Source organism: Siphateles boraxobius, unplaced genomic scaffold, assembly GCF_051911475.1.
Source record: "Siphateles boraxobius isolate OS27281-9 unplaced genomic scaffold, OSU_SipBor_1 7, whole genome shotgun sequence".
In the NCBI taxonomy this organism is placed as follows: domain Eukaryota; kingdom Metazoa; phylum Chordata; class Actinopteri; order Cypriniformes; family Leuciscidae; genus Siphateles; species Siphateles boraxobius.
In genome coordinates, this window is record NW_027509197.1 from 15,922,807 (window position 1) to 15,941,691 (window position 18,885).

The 18,885-nt window shown below is 39.6% G+C and overlaps 1 protein-coding gene across 1 annotated transcript in view; it reads left to right on the top strand.

Moving 5' to 3' along the window:
* The window catches only part of xpo4 (exportin 4), a 39,678-nt gene extending 20,833 nt beyond the window's left edge, over positions 1–18,845 (top strand). The window contains exons 7-23 of the mRNA XM_077215220.1: positions 1,168–1,280; positions 6,998–7,155; positions 8,436–8,610; positions 9,411–9,587; positions 9,894–10,036; positions 10,119–10,264; positions 10,495–10,672; positions 13,113–13,272; positions 13,457–13,626; positions 14,877–15,051; positions 15,175–15,468; positions 15,630–15,810; positions 15,890–16,008; positions 16,133–16,263; positions 16,441–16,558; positions 17,313–17,405; positions 17,569–18,845. Coding sequence (XP_077071335.1) covers positions 1,168–1,280; positions 6,998–7,155; positions 8,436–8,610; positions 9,411–9,587; positions 9,894–10,036; positions 10,119–10,264; positions 10,495–10,672; positions 13,113–13,272; positions 13,457–13,626; positions 14,877–15,051; positions 15,175–15,468; positions 15,630–15,810; positions 15,890–16,008; positions 16,133–16,263; positions 16,441–16,558; positions 17,313–17,405; positions 17,569–17,766 — 2,729 coding nt within the window. The 3' untranslated portion in view covers positions 17,767–18,845. The remainder of the gene's footprint in view (positions 1–1,167; positions 1,281–6,997; positions 7,156–8,435; positions 8,611–9,410; positions 9,588–9,893; positions 10,037–10,118; positions 10,265–10,494; positions 10,673–13,112; positions 13,273–13,456; positions 13,627–14,876; positions 15,052–15,174; positions 15,469–15,629; positions 15,811–15,889; positions 16,009–16,132; positions 16,264–16,440; positions 16,559–17,312; positions 17,406–17,568) is intronic.
* Positions 18,846–18,885: the final 40 nt, after the last annotated feature.

Consider the following 18,885-nt stretch of genomic DNA (forward strand, 5'->3'; position numbering starts at 1 on the left):
TCCCCCTTCAGTGCTCGTTGGCGTCCGTCTGTCAGTCAGTCTCTCCCTCCTGTGCTCATGTGGCAGGCTGCTATCAGCCCGCTGGTGGTCAGCACACAAACTCCAGCCGCTCTCTCTTGAGGCCCATTCTCTCCTCAGCACGGGTCACACAGAGTTCTCCTTTTTCTATTTTTAAGAGGCCATAAAGTCAGGTCTGCTTAGGACGGATTCAGGAAAAGGGGATGTAACGCACTCCAGCATGAGTCAAGCACCTGGCACTTCCTTGTGTTTGCATAGTGAATTCATAGGTGAGTCGCCACGTATTTGTGTGGTGTAAGATAATTTGCTTTGATATTTGCAGCGATATATTCGATTCACATTTATTTGTATAGTGCTTTTCACAATATATATAATTTCAAAGCAGCATTACAGAAAATGCATGTTTAAATTACAATTTAGAATGATCTGTTGTCAGAGGTGACTGTGTCCGAGTTATGGATTTCAGAAATGTACATATACAAATCATGCAGTTAGCTAACAATGCTTTAATTTAAGGCAGAAACAAAAAGCTAATTGAAGTAAAGAATACATGTTGTTAACAACATGATTAGGATATATGAAAAATTTAGCATAGGTGCATGTTGATTTAGAGTTGGCTATGTATATGGCGGGCATGAGCAGAAACAGTAATGTGTGTGTGCGTGTGAGCGAGAGAGCACTAGCATTTGTCTGCTGGGAGTGACTGTGGGTCCGGCCCAGAGGAATGCGTGGCCTTTGCCGGTAACTGGCTTTGATCAGGCATTCCTGTGGAAGGCTTTTCTCCTTTCTTTCTTTCTTTCTTTCTTTTCTTTCTCTCTCTCTCTCACTCTCACTCTCTTTCTCTCTCTCTCCTTCCTCGTCTCATTTTGCCCCCCCCCCCCCCCCCCCATCACTTTTCCCAGTGGGCTACATATGGAAAGGGGGAGATTTTGAGGTTAACATTTAGTGGGAGGGGACAGCCCGATTGAACAGTAGGAACGGTGCCGCTGTAGAAGAGCGATAGAGAAAGAGCTGTAGAAAACAGACGCTGGAAAATTCACTGCATCAGTTTTCTATACTCCTCTTAGTGTAGACCAGGAGGAACAGAGAGAAGTGACAGAAATACAAGAGTCTTTGAAAGGTCTGTTCTGTCCTTAACTGAGGTGTCACTGGGGAGGCACTACATTGCCATGTTTGAAGCGACTCAGAATGTCATGCTCAAGCCAACTGATTCCTGGAGGGAAACTCTTCTAGACCACAGAGTAATGGACCTTTTCTTCACTGTGAGTACCACCTGCTTTTTTTTTTTTTTTTACTCCCTTTTCCCCTTTCCTTACCATGTCATTGCTCTTTCATTATCTGGGGGGGGGGGATGTAAAGTAAAAATATGCACACAAAAAAATCACATGTATTTATTTTAGTATATAGGTGTGTGTATCTATTAAAATAAAATCTATCTGTCTGTCACAATAAACGTTTTGGCTCAGTGAGATCTTTTAATGTTTTTTAAGTCTGTTATGCTCACCAAAATAGTAATAATAATATTGTGATATAATATTACAATTGAAAACTATATGTGTGGAAACCATGATAATTTTTTTTTCAGGATTCTTTGATTAGAAAGTTCAAAAGAACAGCATTTATTTGAAATAGAAGTGTTTTGTAACATTAGCAACATTATTTACTGTCACTTTTTATCAATTTAATACATCCTTGCTAAATAAAAGTATTCATTTCTTTAAAATAAAAACCTTTATTGACCCCAAACTTTTCAATGGTAGGGTGTATGGTACAGTATATATGATGAGTTTCAGCACTTGTGTATACATGTGAATTTGCGCTCTTCATCTGAAACCGAATTTGCGGGTGACACAACTGTCCCAGGGCAAACCATTTTCCGACTACTATGTTTGTGTGAGTTGCTCACGGCAATAATGACACCATTACAAGGAAAAATGTGACGTAATAAGGTAATAAATAATTGTATTTCTCCACTGAAATGTTGTTTAGATATGCATGAATACTGATTCAGTGCTGTTCGAATTGTACTAAGAAGCAAATCTGTCATGGCCAATATTTATCTTATACCATCATTATCCATAGTTTCTTTTTGATGTTACTGCTCAGTTTCAGATGGCTGATTAACGCTACCAGTCAAGAGCAGTGAATGTTTTTTTTCTTGTTAATATTGTTTGATTAGTATTCCCCAATTTTATTTGCATATTTGATCTGCTGAATGAAATAATTCCTTTCTTTGTGCTTTATATTAAAGCAGCATAAATTTTAGACCATTATCTCCAGAAGATCATGTGTTATGCATGCATTCTGCACGGTACACCTTCAAGTCATTATAAATTCAGTCTAATGGGTCATTACATCTCACAGAACTAATGGCTGTGAGACTCAGGTCGTAATGTGTGGAACAATTCCGTCAGGTTACCCTCGGCATCAGTGATGCACATGCCAAATAGCGTTCCGCTCTTACTCCATTACCATTGCACGGTTTCCCTGAGGTATCTGCTGCCAAATAATGCTCTACTTTCCACCATCAGTCTTGGGTGGTTTCTACAGCCCGATTAGATGTTACTTTCCTTCACTCGGCTGCTCAGGAATGAGTGTACAAGGTGCCAATATGCTGCTCCATCATTCATGCCTTTTTTGAGACGAGGCTGCAATCTGTAAACTGGCGACAAACTGTGCATCTGTCTTAACAAGGGTCAGTCTGTTGACCTGGAGGTCAAGGGCTGTTCAAACATAAGTGTCTCATTTGTCTTTTATGGGTTTTGCTGTTATGGGTTTGAAGCGTACCGAAAGACCAGATATATATGCTTGATTTTTCACATGTATGTTGGATTCTAAAATGTATGTAATTTATTTGCCTATTAAATTTTTTTTATTATTTCCTTTTTAAATGTTAGTGTACTTGATAGTCATCTAAAATATAAAAAAATAATTTTAAATCCAACATTTTTTACTTGATTAAGAATTTAACTGGTTTATAATAACAAACATCAAACCACATATGGTTTAATTTGATGTATTTTTATTTATATTTAACTTTGACATTCAAGTATGTTACTGTTGTCAAAACGCTGTGTCTGGTTCAGTGTTGTAAAATATGAAAACATCCAATATGGTAGAAATTTATATATACTGTTAAAAACATTAAAAAAATTAATGATGAATTAAATTGATCAGAAGTAAAAGGAAAGAAAGACATTTATAATGGCACAAACTATTTTTATGTCAAAAAGAATGCTGTTCTTTTGAACTTTCAACGAATCCTGAAAAAAATGTATTAAGGTTTTGCTCAATAATATTAAGAAGCACAGCTGTTTTCAACATTGATGATAAGATAAGTTTCTCAAGCAACAGATCTTCTTATTAGACTGATTTCTGAAGGATCATGTGACTCTGAAGACTGGAGTAATAATGCAGAAAATTCAGCTTTGCCATCACAGAAATAAATTACATTTCAAAATATTAAAATAGAAAATAGGTATTTTAAATTGTAATTATATTTTACAATATTAATGTTTGTATTGTATTTTTGATCAAATAAATGCAGCCTTTGTGAGCATAAGAGACTTCTTTCAAAAACACTATAAATGTTAACGATTCCAAACTTTTGAATGGTATTGTAAATATTGGCTTCTTGACACTTTTATTGACAGTACAATATAGAATAGGTGAAGATGGAACGGTGAACAAGACCTGGAAAAATTGCGAACCAGATTCGAGCATTCATAGCACCACAACTCAATGTGTCAGAACACTTGCGTTAGTGTTTAGACCATGACTCTTATACAATGCAAAATAAATTAGGTATAGAATGAGAGTTCAGTGAAGTCTCTTTGACGCTGAGCATGTTGTTCAGTGGTTTTGTGCTGGTCTCTCGGGCTGTTGTTTGGGCCATGTGATATTTAGTGGTATTTACAGTGAGTGTGGGGAATGTTTTTGTTAAAGGATGAAGAGTGGTCAGCTGTCACACCCTCTGTGTGTCTTTACGAGTCTCATTGTAGCTGTGTGGTGCGCTTGTTGTTTTTCTGCGTCCATGCAGGGGGATCTGTGTGCGTAAGGGTGAATTATTGAAGGGGAGGGTGAGTGTGCGTGTGTCGGCCTGTCAGCGGTGTCTGTGTGTGTATGCTGGACCGTCAGCTGTTGGTCCTCACTTCTCAGCTGTGCCATGAACAGACGAGGGGGCGTCCAGACACGCGCTGCTGGGGTCAGAGGTGACCAGAGATGAGCTGCAGGATTAGACTCTGAACCCTGGATTCAAAGCCCCTGTTAACAGCCTCAAATCCTCCCTCAGGTGGTCCTAGAAGAGGTCTCTCTCTCTCTCTCTCTCTCTCTCTCTCTCTCTGCCTCTTTGATTGTGTCTCAGAAGTTTGGACACTTACAGAGGAGAGAAAATGAAGCATAACTTAAAATAAATCTCATTTTCTCTTTGCACCTAATAAAGCCATAGCTGCGCTAACATTTTCCTACCAGCAAAACCGACTGAAGGGTGTTTTTGTTTGTGGTTTTAGTTTAGGTTTGTTCTTACACCCTCCATCTTCACATGCACTCACTCATTTAGTAACAAACAGTCACATTTTTATGCACTCATAAAATGGGTGAAACTCAGAAAAACATGTCACATTTCGAAAACAATATATTGCATTACCAGAAAATGAAGCATAATTTAGGACACTTAAGGTTTTTGTGCTGTGTCATTTATTTTCATGTCATTTAGGCACATTTCCCCAAAATTCTTATTACAGTGCAGACTTTTGACTTTTTTTGTACTTTTTTAAGAATAATTCCCATTATTCTCAGTAGTGATTCCCATTACAGTATTTAAAAATTTTACATTAAAAAAATTATTTATATATTATGTTCTTTGTTTTATAAACTCGTTTTTTAGATGCAATGTATTTTTTTATTGTAAATACTGTTTTTTTTATGTTAAATTTCATTTGCATTTCAGCAATGAGAATGATGCTATTTATTCATTAGAGAATGTCACAATTAAAACAAATAAATATCAGTTTCTTTCTTTTTATTGTATTTCGATTTATTTATATATATAATTATTATTATTATTATATATTTTTTATTATTATTTATTTAGTAAGTATACATTCTTTTATAGTTTATTTTGGACCGCACATTTTTTTCTTGACAAGTTTCATGAGATTCACCCACATGTGTTTAGCGCTTGGCAAAGAGTTTTAGAAGCTGAGATCAGATTCTGACTCAGAGCATGTGCGTGGTTTGTTTATGGTATAAACACAATCAGGGCTTGTTATGGCACTTTGAGTATAACGCTGTCGTAAGGTGATTGATTGTAGCCTCTGATTTTGTAACAGGATCTGAACACGCTGAATGCGGCTTGAGAAATAAGCGGTGAGAATAGAAAGCAGGAGAGGGTCTAATCCTCCCCGTGGACAGATACAAGGCTTTGTCTTTTCTCTATTAATAGGTCTCCCTGCCTCTTTTCTCTCTCGCATTCATTTCGGAGAGCTACCTTGTCTTGTTTTGATTTAGACGCCCCCTGCCAGACTCTAACTATAGTCTGACTCAAGGCGATTGGCATAGTTTACATGGCGTGGATGTTCTTTAGCGCAGCTGTTTTTACAGCGCATGCTGCTCGCAAAGCGTTGGCCTTGTACTCTTTTCTTTCTTCTCTCATTCCCTCTTTCCCTATCCAGTTCTCTGTCATCTGCCCCCCACACCCCTCCTCTCTCTCTCTCTCTCTCTCTCTCTCTCTCTCTCTCTCTCTCTCTCTCTCTCTCTCTCTCTCTCTCTCTCTCTCTCTCTCTCTCTCTCTCTCTCTCTCTCTCTCTCTCTCTCTCTCTGAGGATGATTTCACACTGCTCTAGCAGACAGGGCTGTGCAATGGTGTGTTAGCACTTTGCACAGTGGCTGATGTTCATCTGTGTATCTGTAGGAGGTGGTATGTGTTGAGGAAATGCCACTTTAGGTTCATCCACATTCTTCCAGATCATTCAAAGGGCTCCATCCGACTCTGTGCTCCTCTTCGCACCGCATCTCCACCAGAACGTCTGGCGGACAGACGAGCGAGAGTAAGATTCCAGGGATTTAGGAAAGAAGGAGCAAAGGAGTGTGCCAAACAACCATATGTGCTGGAGACTTGATTCAGTCCGCTCAGAAACGTTAGCCATCTCTTTGACCATGTAGCTCTCGCTTTATGCCGCTCGTCCTCGTGAACCTCTCGGACTGGATTGGTGTTTGAGAAGTCCATCTGATTGATTGGCTTGGGTTGAGGCGGCCAGGTGTTTTGGTCCGTGGCAAGAAGCTATAGTTTTGCCGTTGGCGAAGGTGAGCTCCTCCATTCATTATTCCACTGAGCAGAAGGTTTCAGAGACTTGCGTGAGATGAGGAATCGAAGACAGACCTGCGTATCTGTGCGTAAGAGAAAGCAGAAGAAAAAGAGGAGGGAGAGAAAGTATGTTTTTATATGTCAATGAGAGAGGCTTTTCTCTGTGATTCAGAGAGACTGTATGAGCTCCCCAGCCCGTGTGTTTTGTCAGCTGCCCATGGGCCGGTCTGCAGTTCCTCCTGGACTCTTTGAGGGGGCCTGTCTGGTTTTAACACTGTAGAATACATCTACAGTCACTTATACATTCTCCAACCTGCACTGCTTCTGTTCTCTCTTTTATATGCTCTTTTTGATATGATATATCATGTCTCCTGAGGAGAAGGATTTCAGTCTGTTGGTGAGCTGCTTTGATGTCGGTTTTGAGAGTTTATCGTTTGGTCCATTGTGGGATGTCTTGATCTTTGTGTGGTCTGTATCAGTTAGTCAATGAAGCCATTGCGATCTACTCTGAGTTCACAGGAAAATCAGTTTTGATTTGAGATGAAGAGATGATCTGATACCAGACATGCTCCTTTTATGGGGTTTTTGAAAATAGGATTGGTTTACGTCAGCGTAAGGAGTCAGGAAATGGCACGTGTTTCAGCCCGTCTCTCTCTTGTTTTCTCTGTCCTGTAGGTGCACAGGAAGATCAGAGAGGACTCTGACATGGCGCAGGATTCCCTTCAGTGCCTGGCCCAGCTGGCCTCCATGCATGGCCCCATCTTCCCCGATGAGAACGCTCAGGTGACCTACCTGGCCCACCTGGTAGAGGGATTGCTCAACATGATCAATGGGTGCGTTTATCTGAGACCTTCAGTCATGTGCTGCACTGTGTGCTTGATGTGCTTGCTATTCACAAATGTATTTTTTTGAATTGTAAGATCACTGCATAGTAGTTGTTTAATGTACATATGAAAACATGCCTAGGTCACATTTCATCCCACAATCATTTTAAGCCATAAAATAAATTATATTGTGTTATTATTTTAGGACCATTGATTAAAAAAAAAAGTACAGCATTGCAAAACATCTTAATTATCTTAAAAATATAGGATATATTATTTTTAAGTAAAATGTAATTAATTTCATTCTTTTGATTTTTGAGGTAAATATGACCCAGGTATGTTCTTGACAGGGAGGTTCTACCAAATAACAGGGTTAGAAAATTACCAGGGCAAGTATCAAAGCTGTAACCCATATATTTAAAGTGTGGGGGCAAAAATGCCCCTCAAGTGCATGGTTAAATAAATAGAAATACTACTACAAATTTTTTCCATTTATGTTCATAGAATGAAATTAAAACTTTTTTGCAAAATTTACACTCATGCCTTAGTCCTTTCTGGGGCTCAAAATTATAAATTAGTTAAGTTTTGACACTGTTGGCATAGTCCTGTGCAAGTCCTCACATTATAAATTCTCTGTAATGTCTATAAAGATGGATTGATGTCTCTGCAGCTTTAAATAACACACATTCTCTCATACACTGCTGTTTGGAATTTGAGAACAAGTAGGCGTAGTGAGTCGGGGTCTCTCTCTCCCCACTCCTCCCTCTCTCTGTCTCTGCCATTCTGTAATCACCTATTCCTGGAGCATTTTTCCAGTTGCATCATCGGAAAACCATGCGGCAGGTCCGCCAATCTGCCGTGATTGAACTCTTCTGCTTACAATTTAAATCCATCTGATATGGGTTAGAGCCGCAGTTGGGAGCGTAAAGAAAGGCAGACCTCGACTGCTCTTTCTGAGGGAAAAAACCCTTGTGTTCCCAGAATCCATGTAGTGTGCCAGGACAACGGCAGGTCGATGTTGTGGTTGAAATCACAAGTCTCCCTTTATAGCAGCTGAGGTATTTGTGCTTGTAGACAAAGATTATCAGCGAAACTGTACATCTTTATAGACATTACAGAGAAGTGAAACTGAAAATCTGCATTTTACACTGGACCACTGCAGGCTCATGCTGCATCTCACACTTCCAGATAAGAGAACATTGATTGAGGTTAGTTGTGGGATAACCCATTAAGGGACAGGCTTGCCACTGTAAGTACATTATTGTTCTGTCTTTTTCACCCTCTGACAGGATTGAGATAGAAGATTCAGAGGCCGTGGGTATCTCCAGCATCATCAGTAACCTCATCAGCACATTTCCCCGAAGCGTTCTGACAGCGCTCCCGAACGAACTCTTCGCCTCTTTCATTAACTGTCTCACTCTGCTTACGTGTTCCTTTGGTCGCAGCGCCGCCCTGGAGGAGGTGGTGAGTACTGCATTTGTGCAACAACGGACTGCAACTACACTTTAGAGAGTAGCCGAGGTCTGTGAAGTTCGAACTCATTCTTTTTTTATACAGAGAACTGCTCTGTCGCAGCAGTCTTTTTATTGTATTTAAAGGAAAAATAAAACCATTCAATCAGAGTGTACTTTTTCACACCCATATTTTAGGGCTGGACACTTTAGTTTCACATGTTTTTATTAGTTTGGGCTTGATTTGGTTCTTCGTAAGATTTATTAAGTTTGGTTTGGAAGATTTTTATTTTTTTATTATTATTATTTTGAAATCTCTTATGCTTCTCAAGGCTCCTATATTATAAAATGTAATTCATTCCTGGGATGGCAAAGTTGAATTTTAAGCAGTCATCACCCCAGTCTTCAGTCTCACATGATCCTTCAGAAATCAAAAAGCCAGGAAACATTTCTTATTATTATCAGTTGAGATATATATATATATATATATATATATATATATATATATATATATATATATATATATATATATATATATATATATATATAATAATTTTTTTGTAAAAAAATGTAATTAAAATAAGTGTTCAGTATAGGGTTATGAATCACACAAAAACATATTGTAGGTACTATTGAAAATAATATTATTTAACATATTCAAGCTTTTTAACATCAGGGTAACAATAATATATACACTTTAAAAATCTGGATTCAATATTTAAAATTTTTCTATGAGAGGGGCGTATGGTCTTGGTGTATATATCGAAAAGGGATGTGACATGATTAAAATCACATCTGTTTCTTTGTCTCTAGCTGGATAAGGATGACATGGTGTACATGGAGGCATATGATAAGCTGCTGGAGTCCTGGCTGACGTTAGTGCAGGAGGACGAGCACTTCCCCCGGGGCTGCTTCGTCCAGCCCGCTGTGCAGGTCTTCAACTCCTACATCCAGTGTCACCTCGCAGCTCCCGACGGCACGAGAAACCTGGTCAGAACAACTGCGCTTATTCACCTTCACATCCAAACACAGCTTTCTCACCATATTAAATCTCATCTGTTTACATTGCCAAAATGTCTTTGGCTTTCCAATTTGTTGGTTATTTGTTGCTTTTCTTAGAATATTGTGTTGTTGTTGTTGTTGTTGTTGACTTTGTGGCTTGCTTTTCATCTTAATTAAAATGGAAAAGCATAAAGCACAACAAATGTCTAAAACTGTTTTCCCTCAAAGAATCCTCCGCCAAAGTAATACAGCCGCTCCAGCACATGGTTTTAGTCATACGCTTTGTCTTTTTAGACTGCAAATGGTGTCGCTTCTCATGAAGAGGAAGAAATAAACGAGCTACAGGAGGACGACAGAGAGCTGTTCTCAGATCAGCTGGCCAGTATCGGCATGTTGGGCCGCATCGCTGCAGACCACTGTATACCTCTTCTCACAGGGTACAGAAACACACACTCCTCTTCAGAGAAACTGTTGTAATAAACAACCACTGTGAGCCTTACATTTCCCATCTGTCTTCAGTTTGTTGGAGGACAGAGTCACACGGCTTCACGGGCAGCTCCAGAGACACCAACAGCACCTCATGGCAACTGCAGACCCAGGCACAGTGGACCGGAAAGTTCTAGATGACCTTTACGAAGACATTCATTGGCTCATATTAGTGTCAGGTCCGTGTCATCCTCAAAGGGAATAAGTTAACGCAAAAATAACATTCTGTCATCATTTACTCGTTTTCACTCACAAACGTGAGTAGCATGTTTAACCTCATATGTCTATGAAGGTTTCCCTTCATTCAGGTAATTTTATTGTCAGGTTGAACCTCGGTGTTTATTCATACACAACTGGACATTATTTTTGCTTTTTGTCATTGGTCTGAAGTCCTATGGTGTTTTAACAGGCTACCTCTTGGCTGATGACCCTCAGGGTGAGACACCATTGATACCTTCAGAAGTGATGGAGTACTCTATCAAACACTCTACTGAGGTGGATATCAACACTACACTGCAGCTCCTCGGCTCTCCTGGAGAGAAGGCCACCTCCATCCCAGGATGCAACAGGACAGACTCCGTTATCAGGTAGAGTCCTCACAGTAAACGTGCCAGTGTGTCATTACTCTGTAAAGAAGATTCAGGTTTGTTGTAAAGTAGATTCAGGTTTGTTGGTAATCATGCTATAATTTCCTTTCATTCCAATTTTTCAGGCAATATTATTCAGAAGTTTTTTTGTTCTTATTTTTAACACTTTTAAGCTGATTCTGTGCACTGCTACTAATACTCTCTTGTACTAATATACACCCTCACTTCTTGTATGGCATCCTCATGTCAAATGTAAATTATATGCGAGTGGTTTGATTTATCAAAAAGCTTTTAATTGACTTTTTAAAACCATGAAGATGATATTTGCAAAATTTAGGGTAAATCCAATGAAGGCTGTGGGAGTTGTTTGAGAGTATTTTTTCCAAAATCTAGTTGGGTAGGAAATCACTGATCACCGCATGTTAAACTTGAATCAACTTTCTAGATTAAGTACAAAAGTTATTTGTCGTCTTTAATAAATTTGCCACAGAGATTCATAATAGACTGGGACCAGATTTACTAACCAGCTTAATTTTCTTTTAGCATTTAAAAACTACTGTCAGTACTTACTAAAGACACGCTGTGAAAATTTTGCGCACAAAAGGCATGGACAATGTTATTTTTGCGGCTGACGTAATTGCGGCTGAGTTTCCCATTCGGACGCAGAATTTATGGGAGGAGAGTATTTGAATGAAGCATGCAAGGTGATTTACTAAGGTTTGCGCTCATTTATTTACTGGTATTTGCGCCATTATTTACCGCCATTATTTATTTTTGATTAAATAATTACAGCCTTGGTGAGAATAAGAAACAGTCATAAAACCAGCCAGCTGTTGGCTGATTTTGCTGTCTACGGGAACAATGACTTGGTGATTTAACATTTAAGCCTCCTCATGTTTAAAGTTTATTACTCAGAAATGCTGCTGGAGGGAGCAATCGTGGTGTAGCACAGGCCGTTTGATCTGCAGTTCGTTTGCCCAGTGGGGAATGCCCTGGCACGTGCCCAGCAAGGCCTGCCACGCGAACAGCAGCCCTCTAGTGACTTCGGCGCCGGCGCCAGCCAATCCTGCAACACCACTCCCCACACATTATTCAATTAGAGCCAGGCCAGGTGCCACTCAGAGCCCAGGGTCAGAGGGGAGCACTAGGGGCGCGGAGTCGTGCGTGTGTTCAGAAGCTATTTCCTAGTTGATTGATTTTTTTCTTCTTTTCTTTCATTGCTGTATTAAAGGTTGGTTTTATATAAAATGTTGTATTATTATTGTTGTTGATATTTAATAATAATAACTATATTAAAATCAATAATAAAATATTATACAATTATATTTTTATTGTTTTAAGTATAGAAATAGAAAATGTAAATAATAAAACTAATTAAATTACACACACACACACACACACACACACACACACACACACACACACACACACACACACACACACACACACACACACACACACACACATATATATATATATATATATATATATATATATATATATTTATTTTATATGTAAGTAAATATTACTTAATAATAATAATAAACTAGTTTTTTTATTTTATTCAAAGAAAATTGGAGGGGGAAGTATCATGAGTCATGTTATGCTTAAACACACACAGGGTTTTTTCCCCTGGCATTTCCAAGTAGATATTTGATCTGATTTTAATCTGATTGGAATGGGATACAGACTGTGAATTTAATGAATAGTGTAATTTTAATGATGTAGAAGCTGTTTATGTGGTTACTGGTAGGGTCTCATAGAGACCTAGTGGTATTGTAAGTAAAAATCTGCCTGTAATCTGATTTGGTCTTAATGGATGGAGTTATTCCAAAATTGTGGAATGGGATAGAGGTGAGGATTGAAAGATTGGAAGGACGCAGTTGATGGGTAGGGGAGGGATGGAGAATTTGAATGGGGGGCGATGTGGAGGTCAAAGGATTTGGAGAGACAGTAGGCTGGTGATGGGTGGGTGAAAGCGAGCAGACTGTAGAGGATTTGGAAAGACAGTGGGCCAAGGGATTGTGTTTCCCAATAACAGGCACCAACCCCACAGCTCTGAAATGTCAGTGGGGTTTTATCTTCACAAACAATGTGAAACATTTTATGGTGCTGCACTTCACGGGGAGCGTGGGATATCTGTCTTCCAGGATAGTAAGCTGCTATAATCCCTTGCTTGTGTCCTCTTTCTTTACCAGTGGAGGTGTGAAGGAATGATACCGTTTGTTATTCTGTGCCTTTGTTGAGTCTCGAAGCATCTGGACAGAACCACCATGAACTCCATTCCAACCCCTCTGCCATTTCTCACACTTGTTTTTCTTCTTCCTTCATTTTCCTGTAAAGAACAGATTGTCATTCTATTTCAGGTTGTTTTGCTGGCAGAAAATTGCCTCATATATTTAGCTAGATTTGCACTTCTATTTCTCCGTCTCTGTCACAGGTTGTTATCGGCGGTGCTAAGAACGTCAGAGGTGGAATCTCGGGCTACGCGAGCGAGTCTGACTGGGCTCCTGAGTCCTCAGATGGGCAAAGACATTGTCTGGTTTCTTCGGCGCTGGGCCAAGACATACCTGCTGGTGGACGAGAAACTCTACGGCCAAGTGAGTTGATCGATGTGTGGAAACAGCAGGCACGATGTCTGAATAAAGCCTTTTGGGATCTCTGTTTGGATCTGTTTAGAAATCACAAACATATTCCTGGAACACAACCTAGACATTTTTATGTGACATTTTATTACTTCTGACTCTTCTTCTGTGTGTTTGTCTTTTGACTTCTCTTCTTTAGATCAGTGTGCCCCTCAGCACAGCGTTTGGAGCAGACACTGAGGGGGCACAGTGGATTGTGGGATATCTGTTGGAGAAAGTGATCAATAATCTGTCAGTGTGGAGCTCTGAGCCTGAGCTGGCTAATGACACTGTGGAGCTGCTAGTGACTCTGGTGGAGAAGAGAGAGAGGTTTGTGTCTGCCTGCTGGAGTAATGTGTATGAGGGCTAAATATGTGTCTAATTAGCTAAACGCTCTGCAGGACAGCTGCTCACTGACAGGCTCAAGGGAGCCAGTGGTTTGTGCTGATGTCTTCATGTACCTTCAGTTGAGACTAGACCAAATGTTTTTAATAAGCCCCACCTGCTGGTGGAATTATGGCCTTGCTTCTGAAAGTCAATTCTAAACTTAAGATTGCATAAATAACACATGAATAAATGTTAATTAAATTAACTATAAATTGCACTGCGTAACAAAAAAAAGTATTTGCATTGAAGGAATAGTTTCACACTCAAGTCATTCTAAACCCATTAACATAAGACTGTAAAGGGTTAGTTCACTCAAAAATTCTGTCATTAATTACTCACCCTCATGTCGTTCCAATGAGGAACGCTCTCAGAAAGCTCTCGGATTTCATCAAAAATACCTTAATTTGTGTTCTGAAGATGAACGAAAGTCTTATGGATTTGGAACGATATGAGGGTGAGTAATTTATGACAGAAATTTTGGGTGAACTATACCTTTAAGAATACAGGTCTTTTCCATTAAACGAAAGCATATAGTATATAGTAACTAGGTATTGTCAAGCACAAAAAAACACCATGATAAGTCTAGTGCATACATGACTCGTTTACTATATTCTAATACTTCCATAAGAAATTCCATTGTCTCTCTTTAATCTCATTCAAATGCACTACCGTTCAAAGGTTTGGGTTTACAAGATTTTATGTTTTTGAAAAGTTTTGCTAAGATCAAAAATACAGTAAAACCGTAATATTGTAAAATACTATTACAAATTAAATGGCTGCTTTCTATTTAAATACATTTACTCCAATATTCCAGTCTTCAGTGTCACATGATCCTTCAGAAATCATTCTAATATGTTGTGCTGCTTCATTTTTTTGTGGAAACTAATTCATTTATTACAGGATTTTTTTAATAGTTTTGATCAATTTAATGCATCCCTGCTGCATAGAAGTATTTTACTGAGCCCAAACTTTTGAACGCTGGTGTATGAGCATATTCAAACTTGGCATGTCTAACATATCTCATCTCATTAATAAAATCGATGCAACACATTTGAATGTCATACAGGTCTGTAATTCATGATTTCTGGGTGAACCATTCCTTAAGCTGTTCAGTAAAATCCGCTCACACAATATATATAAATTTGTCTTGTATGTCTGTGTTTTTATCTTAACCTTCCTCTTTCACGTTTCAGGGCGAACATTGTTGTGCAGTGTGAGAACTGGTGGAACTTGGCTAAGCAGTTTGCCAGTCGCAGTCCTCCCTTACATATGCTGTCCAGCACAGTCCAGCGGACTCTGATGAAGGCTCTGGTCCTGGGCGGCTTTGCTCACATGGATTCTGATACCAAACAGCAATACTGGGCTGAGGTCAGGGAAAAAAATTATTCTAGAGAATTGTTTTGAAGGAAGCCCAAGCATTATTGCTGATGAGAACACAAGATAAAGCAGGAGTTTTTGAAATGTTGCCTCATTACTCTCTCTGCACTGCAGGTACTGCATCCACTCCAGCAGCGCTTCCTGAACCTCATTAACCAGGAGAACTTCGCTCAGATCTGTCAAGAGGAGGCCGTGAAGCAGGAGATCGTGGCCACTCTGGAAGCTCTGTGCGGCATAGCTGAAGCAACGCAAATTGACAACGTTGCGTCTCTCTTCAGCTTCCTCATGGACTTCCTGTCCAGCTGCATCGGCCTCATGGAGGTCTACAGAAACTCACCAGAAACGGTCAACCTCATCATAGAGGTGTTTGTGGAAGTGGCTCACAAACAAATCTGCTACTTGGGGGAGGTGAGACATTCACGCTTGCATTGGTTCTGATGTGACCACACTTTTCACATTTTGGATGTATTCTTCCACATGCACTATTTGCCTTACATTATGTACAATGTATATACATCCTCAATATTTTTTTTTTTGAATTTAAACACACCCTGTCTCTTTCTCCACAGACTAAGTCTATGAAACTCTACGAGGTGTGCTTGACGCTGCTCCAGGTTTACTCTAAGAACAATCTGGGGCGCAAGAGACTAGATGTGGCCGGAGAGGAGGATCAGTACCAGGACCTTCTGCTCATCATGGAGCTCCTCACCAACCTGCTGTCCAAAGAGTTCATTGACTTTAGCGACACCGGTACGAGCGCTCATTCACGATTCACATTATTCACGTTGTAACTTGTGTGCGATGAAGAGTAACTGTGTTATGTGTGCAGATGAGGTGTTTCGCGGGCAGGAGCAGAGTTCCGGTGCTGGACGGGCCGTATCTGCTGCTGATGTGGTGCTGTATGGGGTGAATATTGTGCTGCCCCTCATGTCTCAGGACTTGCTTAAGGTAGAATTCGACTTTCAACCTGTATTTTGAAAATGATTCAGATGTTCATTGCAAACTCAGATGTTTGAAGTAAAAGGTGCACTGCTGTTCTGAAATACTCTCTCCATCTGTCTCTGGTACCCAGTTCCCCTCTCTGTGTAACCAGTATTATAAGCTCATCACCTTCATCTGTGAGATTTTCCCAGAGAAGATCCCTCAGCTGCCTGAGGAACTCTTCAAAAGTCTCATGTGCTCCCTGGAGCTGGGCATGACCTCGTATCCTTGCTGTTTTTGTGTATGCAGAAAAAAGTCACTTTACACTTATGTTTTCATGTTATTTAATGAAGTATGTGCTTGCTAGGCATATTGTGTTGGATTTCACTGACTTCATTGAGAGTTTTTGTTGAATTATGGTGTCTATGGTCTAGTGTTTTTCCTTAACACACACTGCAGGATGAGCTCAGAGATCAGTCAGCTGTGTCTTGAGGCTTTGTCCCCATTGGCTGAGCAGTGTGCCAAGACACAGGAAAAGGACACACCCCTATTTATTGCCACACGACATTTCCTTAAAGTGAGTCAACTGGTTTATAACAGGCTATGTCTAAAAAAAAGCTGGCTAATTTAATGCAGATATACACTATTGTTCAAAAGTTTGGAGTAACAAATGTTTTTTTAAAGTCTCTCTGCTCACCAACGCTACATTTATTTGATTGAAAACATGCAGTAAAAAATAATATTTAAAATAATACTGTGATGTTAAAACAGAATGTTCAGCATCATTACTTCCGAAATTATTCTAATATGCTGATTTTGCTGCTCAATTTGGCAAACCGTTGTAATATTACCGTTGTAATATTACCAATTACCGTTGTAATAGTGTGATAATTTTTTCTTTAAGATTCTTGAAATGAATCGGAAGTTTATCAAAAGAACAAAATTTGTTTGAAACTGAAATTTTTTGTAACATTTATTAATGTCTTTATCACATCTGATCAACTTAATGCATTCTTGCTGAATAAAAGTAATAATTTCTTTATCTTACTTACCTCAAACATTTAAACTGTAGAATACATAATACAACAGCAAAAGAGAACATTTAACTGAAGGGAACACATTTTACGCAATATTTTCTCAGAATGTGCAATAAAAGTTAATTTTAATTGAGAGTTGTTATTATTGGCTGATGTCGACAATCTCAAAATGCTCAAACAAGATCCAATAGGTCACTAAACTTCATTGTAATATGTAATTGTCTGAGATTAATACACATGTATAAAGTATGTGAATTAATAATGTGCGCTCTCTCTCTCTCTTCCCCCCCATAGCTGGTGTTTGACATGCTTGTGCTCCAGAAGCACAACACTGAGATGACTGTAGCAGCTGGAGAAGCGCTTTATACACTAGTGTGCCTTCACCAGGTACACAGCACTGTTTAACTCAATAAAATAGCATCAGCTGCAAAACATAAATCTTACCTGGAAGTACATTTTATAAAGTTTTGAGTGAGTTTTAACAAAGAAACGCTTGATCTCCAGACATATTGATGTGATGTGGTTTGATAAGTGATGGTGTTTGTCTTAGGCGGAGTACTCAGAGCTGGTGGAGACGCTGCTCTCCAATCAGAGGGATGCCGTGATCTACCAGCGGCTGGCGGACGCGTTCAACAACCTCACTGCCAGCAGCACGCCTCCAACCATGGACCGAAAACAGAAGGTGGCCTTCCTCAAGAGCCTGGAGGAGTTTGTTGCCAATGTGGGGGGGCTTCTGTGTGTCAAATAAACCACTTCCTCCTGCAACTGTCCACAGCAGCTTCCCCTCTCCACCCCCTCTACCACTCAGAGAAGCCTTTCACCAGGCCAAACCATGGAGATGCTCAGCGCAGCACAGGCTGAGAAGCCTATGGGCCTTCAGACACGCATGCCTCCAGAGAGAGGAGAGAGGCCGGCGAAGGCCGAAAGGGGGCGGTCAGTGGGCCATGATCATCTTAGACTGATCTGATCGTTGTTTACTTTGCCACTGAGAGGTCCTCAGATGAACATTTATGAAGTGCAGCGGGGTAATCTTTCTGAAAACTGATCCCTTCATCCCCCTTTTACACACACACACACACATACACACTGTCTTTTGCAGACGCTTCTCCTCGAGTGCCTTTGTATTTGGTTTCTCACAGCTCAGATCCAGCTGTGTCTACAGTGACAATAGAGCCATGATGTACTGCACTCACGGTGCCTAGGATTGTGAGCGGTGTTTGCCATGACAACGAAAAAGCCTTTTCCAATGAAACTTTGAATGCAGGAAGGCCCTTTTGGAAAACCAAATCACTTTTGTGTTTAAGGGTGTATATATATTTTTGAAAAAGACAAAAAATGAAAGTGTTTAAGAGGACTGAAAAGTTTTTATAAGATTAAAGTTGACAGAACTTTCTGACTTTTTTTATTACAACTTCAGCTGAATGAAAAGGGGGCTAGTTTGGATTTTTCTTTTTGATTGATTTGATTGTAGTTTTACTCTTTGCCTTTATTTCGCCCTGATCACAGCAGTATCACAGAAAGTGTTTTTCAACTAAACTCATGTCTGATCAATTATGGACATTTTTCACCTGATGTTCCCATCAAGGTTTTAATTTTCGACAATAACTTCTACAGTGTTTCACTTACACTAGTGGATACACATACTGAGAATTGTGGAACAGTCAATGTTGCTGTAGCAATAAAATACCAAAAATGATGATGAGGGATGTCAGCTGTTTTATTCAGGGCGTTTGATAGTCCTTATTTCCATTGTTCAAAGCACTAATTGTTTTTTCGGAATGCCTGAAATGATCTGTAAAGTGTATATAAACTTGCTATAAAACGTGAGTCTGCTTTCTTTGTTAACATTTTCAATATGCTCTCTGCG